At 45.7% G+C, this 10,000-nt stretch overlaps 2 protein-coding genes across 3 annotated transcripts in view; one reads left to right on the top strand and one right to left on the bottom strand.

The window, feature by feature from the left end:
- rbbp5 (retinoblastoma binding protein 5) overlaps window positions 1-5,224 on the bottom strand; it is a 12,825-nt gene extending 7,601 nt beyond the window's left edge. For both annotated transcript variants that reach the window (XM_017685308.2, XM_017685306.2), the window contains exons 1-10: window positions 5,053-5,224; window positions 4,072-4,097; window positions 3,806-3,978; window positions 3,197-3,337; window positions 2,716-2,878; window positions 2,073-2,182; window positions 1,813-1,932; window positions 1,193-1,346; window positions 827-898; window positions 463-580 (exon numbers count right to left, since the gene is read on the bottom strand). In XM_017685308.2, the coding sequence (XP_017540797.1) occupies window positions 463-580; window positions 827-898; window positions 1,193-1,346; window positions 1,813-1,932; window positions 2,073-2,182; window positions 2,716-2,878; window positions 3,197-3,337; window positions 3,806-3,978; window positions 4,072-4,097; window positions 5,053-5,071 (1,096 nt within the window). In that variant the 5' untranslated portion in view covers window positions 5,072-5,224. The remainder of the gene's footprint in view (window positions 1-462; window positions 581-826; window positions 899-1,192; window positions 1,347-1,812; window positions 1,933-2,072; window positions 2,183-2,715; window positions 2,879-3,196; window positions 3,338-3,805; window positions 3,979-4,071; window positions 4,098-5,052) is intronic.
- Window positions 5,225-8,489: 3,265 nt separating this feature from the next.
- The window catches only part of cry3b (cryptochrome circadian regulator 3b), a 25,842-nt gene continuing 24,331 nt past the window's right edge, over window positions 8,490-10,000 (top strand). Inside the window, exons 1-2 of the mRNA XM_017685302.2 lie at window positions 8,490-9,073; window positions 9,888-10,000. The exon at window positions 9,888-10,000 is cut by the window's right edge and continues 64 nt beyond it. Coding sequence (XP_017540791.1) covers window positions 9,907-10,000 — 94 coding nt within the window. The 5' untranslated portion in view covers window positions 8,490-9,073; window positions 9,888-9,906. The remainder of the gene's footprint in view (window positions 9,074-9,887) is intronic.

The following is a 10,000-nucleotide window of genomic DNA, read 5'->3' on the forward strand; positions in this document are numbered from 1 at the left end:
AGAGAGAGAGAGAGAGACAGAGAGAGAGAGAGACAGAGAGAGAGAGAGACAGAGAGAGAGAGAGAGAGAGAGAGAGAGAGAGACAGAGAGAGACAGAGAGAGAGAGAGAGAGAGAGAGAGAGAGAGAGAGAGAGAGAGACAGAGAGAGAGAGAGAGAGAGAGAGAGAGAGAGAGAGAGAGAGAGAGAGAGAGAGAGAGACAGAGAGAGAGAGAGAGAGAGAGACAGAGAGAGAGAGAGAGAGAGAGAGACAGAGAGAGAGAGAGAGAGAGAGAGAGAGACAGAGAGAGAGAGAGACAGAGAGAGAGAGAGAGAGAGAGAGACAGAGAGAGAGAGACAGAGAGAGAGAGAGAGAGAGAGAGAGAGAGAGAGAGAGACAGAGAGAGAGAGAGAGAGAGAGAGAGAGAGAGAGAGAGAGAGAGAGAGAGAGAGAGAGAGACAGAGACAGAGAGAGAGAGAGACACCTGTCTGCTCAGGTTCGCTCTTGTCCTCGTCTTCAATGTCGAATTCGGACTCTCTCTCTTCGTACTCCACGTTCTCGTCCAGCTCTTTAAAGTCCGGGGCAAAGGCACTCCAGTTCTCCTACAGGACCCGAAAGAAAGCAGGTGCAATCAGGGGTGCAAATCTCTGACCTCACAACGATCGGACTCACTAGCGATCCTTTAGGATGGGATTCAGTTCATCATGTAATTTCACGTTTTGCCGAGATTAGACTCCATTACTGGTGCGGTTCAGAATTATTTTAGTGAATAATTACTGCACAGGCAAAGAAGAAGTAATAAACAGATGATGAGCTGGTACTGAGATGCAGTGAAGTGCTCTACCCACCACTTGGTTCTGGGCCCAAATTGACACGACTCCGCTGGAGATGGAGGCGATGATGGGTCGCACTGGATGCCACTACAGAGACATGAAGACACAGCTTGAAACCAGATTTTCCATCATCAACATTCCATATAAGCTCAGAAGACTCGTGTAGGTTCTCTGGTGGTTCTGGATGGTAAATAAAGTGTCTATATCTGTGTTGTAGTCATGGAGACGCCTGGTTCCCATCACCACCACTGTAAAGACGTCTGAACCATTTCACACCAAAACCCACTGGATCTCTCTGATTACACCATAAACACTGAGTGACAAGGGAACGTTGAAAAACTGGTGGAATTCTCCTTTAAGGATTTATCGTGTGTTCCTCACCGCCACGTCCAGTAGCAGTTCTCCTCTTGTTCCGTGCAGGATCTTCACCAGGTTCCCAATGCTCTTCTCCCAGATGTAGAGTGCATGCTGCCGCGCAGAACCCGCCACGATATACTCGCCATCTCCAGAGAAACAGCACCGCTTCCACGGGGTCCTGTGGTGGATGGGGTGGGATGGGGTGGGGTGGGATGGGGTGGGGTGGGGTGGGGAGTTAAAGCAGTGATGAACTGAAGGACACACAAATAGTGTCCCGTCCTTTTGGTATCTAGACAGAACATGTCTGCCTGTTGGCCTGAATTCAATTCACACACTTTATCCACATTTTTGTGATGTCAGAAAAACACACACATTTACATGCATCTGCTCATTCTGTTGAGTTCAGCCCCGCCCATTCAGCCTACAGCAATTCAGCCCCGCCCATTCCGCCTACAGCACTTCAGCCCCGCCCATTCACACTTAAGCTATAGACAGTATGTTAGTCCAGACTGCTGAATGAGGCACAATGCATGTCAGCCAATCAAAAGTCATTTACATATCTCAATCTTAAATGCACAGGAACAAAACCTTGCAGGTTTAATAAGGAATAAAGAGCGGTTGGAGAAATGAATGGGTGTGTTTACCTGTTGACGAGGTCCTGGAGTTTCTGCATGGGCTCTGGCTCACCGTCTCGTCCACAGGTGAGAATCTCTCTGCCGTCGTAGACTCTGATGATGCGATCCGCCGTGTTAATGAGGAAGCAGCTGAGGAACAAACGAGTGGAGCAGAGTTAACGCACCTTTCAGTAGTTTATCTGAGGTTTCACGCACAGTAACGAGGCAGCGGTGCCTCTATAAGCCCTGTCTGCATTCAGTAAATTCAGTCCAGGTTTAATGAGACTCACCTGCCCTTGCGAGCGAACTCGATGGATTTGATAGCCGTGGAGTTGCTGGTCCCTGTTGTCACCCGAAACGATGCCACCAGGTCCTGCGTGTCGGTGTTCAACACCAGAATCTGTTGAAGAGAAAGAGGGAGACTTCAGGAGAGCAGTAAAACTGACTTTAACCTCAGAAGTCAAACCTCACATTCATTTTTTGGGCAGGCTGTTGAGGAGGATTTTCAGTTGGACTGGCAGGAGTTTTGGTTGTAAGGAGTTTCTGTTGTACTGGGTAGCAGTCTCTATTCTACTGGGAGGGGTCTCTGTTGCCCCAGGGGGGGTCTGGGTTGCCCCAGGAGGGGCAACATGGTTGTTGCATGTATCTTGGAGAGATGGCTGTGTTTATGCTGCTATAACATGCTGCTCAAATGCGTCTCAGTTCACCTCCTGAAGTTTGAGTGATCAGATTATCTGAAGTGTTTAGGCTGCGTTTACATGTGGCCTCATCCAGATATACTCCTGATACACAAGACCAATGAAGTGACCAGGTGGTGTCTAATGGGGTCTGAAAGCGTCTAATATGACGACACGTCATTATTACTGCAGGATCGGCCTGAACAGCAACATAACTAGCTGTAATTAGTGGAAAACTGTGCTGTCTACTCCTGACCTTGCCCTTGGCGTTCCCCGTGTAGATGTACTCCCCCCGCCGGTCAAACGCAGCCACCACGTTCAGGTCAGAGTCATCGTCCACCGGCAGAACCACGTGTTTGGAGTCTGACAGCGTGAGTAGAACCGGTGCGGACTTCATCGGACAAACCAGGACTTTATCTCTGAGAGACAAACACAAAAACACATTCAGCAGTTTAGCTAATACATAACCTAGAACCGAACGCAGACACTGTTTTGGAAAGGGTTCTTCTTTTCTATACAAGTCTGACATCATTGCAATAGCAGAACCCTTCTTAGAGATACACAGAACCATATACAACATGTTCTCCATCAACATGAAAAACTATTTCAACATGCAAAGAGACATTTTAGCAAGAAAAAGGTTCGTTGAGTGTTCATGGTTCTATAAAGAACCACTGTCTTTACTAAAGAACCCTTGAACTCTGTTTTTTTTAAGAGTGTAGTTTTTCCCTCCTTACGCATCTCTGGGGTGGTACTGCAGTTTGAGGATCGGAGAGGGGAACCGGAATCTCTGATCACAGTCTCCCGTCAAAACATCCCACTGAGACACGATGTTATCTGTGGACGCGCTGACCAGCTTGTGTCCGTCTCTACTCCAACTGGACAAAAACAAACAAACAAACAAACAAACAAACAATACAATGATCACAAGATCAAGGGATCAAGAAGCTGAAAGGGACAAAGTACATCAACAACTAAACAGCAGAGCACTGTGACCATATCAGTCGTTACCATGACGAACCGTCACAATAAGGTTGTAATAAGTAGACAGTGAGCATCCTTATCATCATCATTATTATCATTATTAATATTATCATCATCATTATCATTATTATTATTATCATCATCATCATTATTATTATCATCATTATTATCATTATTAATATTATCATCATCATTATCATTATTATTATTATCATCATCATCATTATTATTATCATCATTATTATCATTATTAATATTATCATCATCATTATCATTATTATTATTATCATCATCATCATTATTATTATCATGATCTCCTGCCTCAGGTGAGAAACACAGACAGTAACAGAGCATCAGGTCACCAGAGCGAGCAGACGGGGTGAATGTGTGCGCTGATGATTTTGGCAATGCCTCGTGTGAGGAAGTCCCAGATGACGATTCGGCCATCGTTACAACCGACGGCCAGCAGCGTCCCCCAGCGATTAAAGGTGCAGGTCAGAGCCATGCTGATGCAGTCCAGAGTGCCATCGGCCTCCTGTCAGCGAGAACATCAACAACATTAACAACATGCAGCTTCTTCACCGAGCAGCTACGAATGGTTTCGTAAAGCACCAACCGAAGCCCTCACCTCTGGATAGTTCTGCCCGAACGACTCTGTAAGAAAGCAGACACCGATATATCAGCTCATATACGTCCACTCAATTAACACAAAGCTCTATTTATTTGTACAACTATAAAAATGTCAGAAATAACGTATGAAACAGATCCTTTAAAGAACCGAGAGGCTGCTGAATGATGAACAGCTTACAACGCAATTTAACAGAAAGGTCAGCGTTTAAATTAATAATAATAAAAGAAAACATTTATAATTGATAGAACAGCAAAGAAAATGACACGGCAGTGCTACATAAAAAAATACTATCAAAAACTATAAATACAATGATTTTTATTCCGTTTTTGGCACCAAATCCAGTTAAACCGGATCAAATTTGCCCTCTTTATATGGAAACTGGGAAGCTGGTCATTCTGTACTGCACTGTGACATAATTTACCATGATAATGACACATGGTGCCATTTCCCCCCCATAACAGGCCCTTCAGCGCTCTGAGAGCTCATAACTCCGAATAGGGACGCTCGCGTCTGGGTGTCTGTTATGTAGACTAAGAGCTGGTCAGGCGGCTAATTAACCTCAGGCTCCTCAACGCCGCTTAACGCAGGCATTAACATCCAGTTCATCTCACAGATCTGGAGACGTCCGAACACACTTCTTGTAGGAATTTCCCTGTTCCACCTTAAACAGCGCAGTAGCTCTATTCTTGATTCTGGAGCGTTAGGCTGTAACCGCACCATTTAAGGTGGAACGGGAAAATTCCCACAGGAGGCTGAGTATCGGCGCAGAGCTGATGCTCCTGCTATGATTTAATCGACACACTGAGTAAAAAACGCAGCCAGGCGGTAAAATAAGTGGAAAAGAGGAGGTTTTAGTGATTAATGCCGCAGTTTAATCCGCGACTACAGCCGCGAACCGCCGGGACTCGCAGCCCCGCTGTTAGCACCGTTAGCACACACAGCCAAACGGCGTTAATACGGGCTAAAACAGCGACTTACCGAGCAGCTCGAGGTTCATCTCTGATCTTATTCCACAAAACAACCAAATATCGGCCGCTTCTGCTGACAGAAATAAAGTAAATGTGCGAAAAATCACAAAAACCACACAAAACCCGGAGCGGAGAGCGCCAAGGCACAGGACCCCAAAACAAAGCGTGCCTGAAGGCGCCTGAACAAAAAAAGCGGACGATTTGCTCACAAATGCACAAGAAGCTGTTTTAAAAAGTTTAATTTACACACAGATCGTTTACGGATTTACACAGAATTCTAATAAAATCCGAACGATACCTCGAAATCCTATGGAATGCTATTTATGCACAGGCGGACGACGGATAAGCTTACACACGTTACTGAAATCGTAATAAAATAAGAGTGAAATACTTTTAATTAATTAACGATGCTGAATAAAAACTAACGTGGTCATCTAAACAATGAATATATATGTTTTGGAGGAAAATGTAAGTAAAGCACAAAGTAATGCTGCCACACGTTTCAAAATGTGCTGTAATTAATCACCTTCTAAACTCAGTTTTAAACTAATATGAACTTTCAGCTGCACTAGAGCAGTGTTTAAAAGAAAAAATACAGCATAATAAATAATAAAAAACAAACACAATGTATGGCGAGTGTGTCAGACTCTGGTCTGTGCGGGCCGGAGCTCCGCAGCGGTCAGTTCACTGCCTCAGTAAAGACCCCTGATTCAGTGCATCAGCTAATTAGCAAGGCCTTCATCAGCTGCAGTCAGATGAGGGTAAAAGCGGATCTCCGCGTCACTCTGACCTGGAAGGTCCCGATATAGCAATAAAATATGATACTTGTAAAATGGCACCTGAAATAAATCAACAGGAAAACAAATAAAAAGAATCGCTGTTAACTCTGAAAAATGGGGTTACGATTTAAATGTGAACTCAGCGTTTGGTGTGAAACGCTCTGTTCTAGATAATCTTATCAAGTCAGAACCGTTCCCAGTGGTGGTGATGGGAACCAGACATCGCTCTAAAAGCTCCTCACAGTGGTGGTGATGGGAACCAGACGTCCCTCTAAAAGCTCCTCACAGTGGTGGTGATGGGAACCAGACGTCCCTCTAAAAGCTCCTCACAGTGGTGGTGATGGGAACCAGACGTCCCTCTAAAAGCTCCTACAGAAAGTTCCTACATGAACTGGTTCTGAATTCACTGCCTGATGACTGAGACGCTGTTTTATGAGAGTTTAGAGAACTTCAACTCCATTCATGGTGGAGGGAGACATGCAGGGCGCTGTGCGGCAAAATAGTCCCCAAAGAAAACTCAGTATTCCAGATTTTCCACTGTTTTCCATCATCAACATTCCATATAAGCTCAGAAGACTCGTGTAGGTTCTCTGGTGCTTCTGGATGGTAAATAAAGTGTCTATATCTGTGTTGTAGTCATGGCGACGCCTGGTTCCCATCACCACCACTGTAAAGACGTCTGAACCGTTTCACACCAAAACCCACTGGATCTCTGATTACATTGCAATGATGGAATCATGCAAAAAAAGAAGAGGAAAGCTGTTGGGATGCTCCTTCAACGATTTGACTAAACGAATGCATCACCCATTACTAAAGGATCTACAATAACCCTGTTATTAGTACAGCAATGCTGAGAGACGGGCTGTAATCAATAATAATCTGTAATGGTTTCTCAGATCACGAGTGATGGTACAAGGGAGCGGGAGATTGACAGGCGGATTGGTGCTGGGTCAGCAGTGATGTGGGCTCTTTACCGGTCTGTTGTGGTAAAGAAAGAGCTGAGCCATAAGGCAAGGCTCTCGATTTACTGGTCGATCTACGTTCCCACCCTCACCTGTGGTCATGAGCTTTGGGTAATGACCGAAAGAACGAGATTGCGAATACAAGCAGCCGAAATGAGTTTCCTCCGCAGGGCGTCTGGACTCTCCCTTAGAGATAGGGTGAGAAGTTCGGTCATCCGGGAGGGACTCGGAGTAGAGCCACTGCTTCTCCACGTCGAGAGGAGCCAGCTGAGGTGGTTCGGGCATCTGGTTAGGATGCCTCCTGGACGCCTCCCTCGGGAGGTGTCACAGGCAAGTCCACCTGGGAGGAGACCCCTGGGAAGACCCAGGACACGCTGGCGTGACTATATCGCCCAGCTGGCCTGGGAGCGCCTCGGAATCCCCCTTGGAGAGCTGGTGGAAGTGGCTGGGGAAAGGGAGGTCTGGGCTTCATTGCTCAGGATGCTGACCCGAACCCCGGACAAGCGGAAGATGATGGATGGATGGATGGATGGATGGATGGATGGATGGATGGATGGATGGGTTTCTCAGCTGTATCTTGTTCCTGCTGTCTCGCAGTATTCTACAACGTCTGAGTAGTATTGTGTAGTGTAGTATTAGTTTATACTTTAGTTCGGCTAAAAACGGATTCTTACAGAATTCCTGCAGAAGTGAATGAGGCCTGTTACACTGTTTACAGTCGCGTCCCACTCAGAGAGAGAACAGCCAAGCAGCAGGCAACTCAGTAACGATTCACAGACCACTTTCAATTCTTTAATTGACTGTTAATTAGCCAAATTTCCTTCGGGATCAATAAAGTATCTGTCTGTCTATCTGTCTGTCTAGCTGTCTGTCTCTCTTTCTGTCTGTCTGTCTATCTATCTGGCTGTCTGTCTATCTATCTATCTGTGTCTCTTTCTGTCTGCCTGTCTCTCTGTCTATCGGTCTGTCTATCTATCTGTCTGTCTATCTGTCTGTCTATCTGTCTGTCTGTCTGTCTGACTATCTGTCTGTCTCTCTATCTGTCTGTCTGTCTTACTATCTGTCTATCTATCTGTCTGTCTGTCTATCTATCTGTCTGTCTCTCTATCTGTCTATCGGTCTGTCTGTCTATCTATCTGTCTGACTATCTGTCTGTCTGTCTATCTATCTCTCTGACTATCTGTCTGTCCATCTCTCTATCTGTCTGTCTATCTGTCTGTCTCTCTATCTGTCTGTCTGTCTATCTGTCTGACTATCTGTCTGTCTATCTGTCTGTCTCTCTATCTGTCTGTCTGTCTATCTATCTGACTATCTGTCTGTCTGTCTCTCTATCTGTCTGACTATCTGTCTGTCTGTCTCTCTATCTGTCTGTCTATCTATCTGTCTGACTATCTGTCTGTCTGTCTTTCTATCTCTCTGTCTCTCTCTCTGTCTGTCTGTCTGTCTGTCTCTCTCTCTCTGTCTGTCTGTCTGTCTCTCTCTCTCTCTCTGTCTGTCTGTCTTTAATGCAGTTTCCTAAAATCGCTGAATTTTCACTGCAACGAACAAGCTTAGATCCAACATGGCGCCTGACGGAGCTCCCTCACTGACCCCCCCCCCCCGTGATCATCCGGGTCTCCGGAGCGGCCGCCAATGAGATGCGAGACGAGAAAACAAGGCGGGGCCAGGCTCTGCAGTAATGTGCGTCCCGCAGCGCGAATCCCGCACCTGTGTTAACGGTTAAAGCGCGATTTGGGTCCTGAAAGCGCCACGAAACACATCCGACGTTTAAAACACGTTAAAACGTCTCCTAAAGCTCTCCGCGTCCACGCCACATAAACGTGAGTCCGCTCTGCCAGCGTCACGGCGACATCACCCAATCGGCTGCGGGACGGCTGCGGCCTGACGTCGCCAGCCAGGGCACGGACGGCATAGACGTGGATTTCTAGCGCGAGGATTTCCGTTAAAAGAAACTTTTCACGGAGGTTTTTTCCGTCACATGTTCATGCAGTTACAATAAACGTATAATTGTAGTCGTTGTTTATGGTGTCGTGCGTAAAAACCAGCGCAAATACAGAGAAAACTGGGTTATTTACGAGATCTAGTGCATGTACATCTGTAAGGTTTGTGCTTGACGCATGCGCAGTCGCGCAACCCGTTATGAAACAGCCTGGTTTTGGCCCGGTTAAGTTAAACGGAGTGACAATAACCCGAGAAACTGGCGGAACCCAGAGCACGAACCTCTCTGTGACATGGTTCTGTCACCCGGACTCACATAAAGACGTGTTTTCCTCCTTCACCTGCGCTTTAGGTGAGTCTCTTTCCAAACTGCATCACCTTTTAGTTGCTATATAAGGTGGGCACGTAAACCACCACAGCCTTACATAAGTGGGGGACAAGTGACCTACTTCCCTCTGACTTTAATTCACAAAACAAAGTTTAACAACTGTTTTTATTACGGTTTTGAGTTGCTTGTCTTAATAAGGGTCGTTTGTCCTTAAATATTCATGGCAAATGTTTTGGTTTCTGACCCCATGTGAGGCTTCGCTGCTGAGCCCATGTGGGACTCGGTACCTTCACTGTCCAGTATAAAGCACAAGGTCAGTCAGAGGCGCGTGAAATGCTGATGGGACTCGAAACGTAGGGCTAAATTACATGAGCTGAAGTCTCATTCTACACCTGTGAGCGCAGGGACTAGGAATGGCGTACAAACTCATAATTAACATTAAAATAACGCCACTACACTTGGCTGACCCCTTCTGACCAATGTATGCAGTCTTAGCCCTCCAGAGGAATTATGGCACTATTAAATATGTTATTTCTCTCTTTTTATTTGAATGGGCATGTTTTCCCTTTGTTTTATTCCTCTGTCTTTTATTAATGAATCTTTTATTACTCTGTTTTAATTTCTCAGCTAATTGTGTTAAAAAGGTGCTGTCTAAATAAAATGTCTTCTTATCATTATCGTTATTATTATTATTATTATTATTATTATACTGAAGTCACTGGAAGCTGCAGTGGACGGTAAGTCAGGCGGCTGCTGGTCCAGTTTGGTGCTGTACGCGCTGTTTAATCTGGTTTATGTGTATATTATAGTTTATATTATATTTGTGATATTTCTGAAGGCTCCTCTGCTGTGAGATCATGGCCGTAAACTCCATCTACTGGTTCCGGAAGGGTCTCCGGCTGCACGATAACCCCGCTCTCCTGGAGGCCGTGCGGGGGGCCAACACCCTGC

This window comes from Pygocentrus nattereri, chromosome 21 (assembly GCF_015220715.1).
Source record: "Pygocentrus nattereri isolate fPygNat1 chromosome 21, fPygNat1.pri, whole genome shotgun sequence".
Classification (NCBI taxonomy): Eukaryota; Metazoa; Chordata; class Actinopteri; order Characiformes; family Serrasalmidae; genus Pygocentrus; species Pygocentrus nattereri.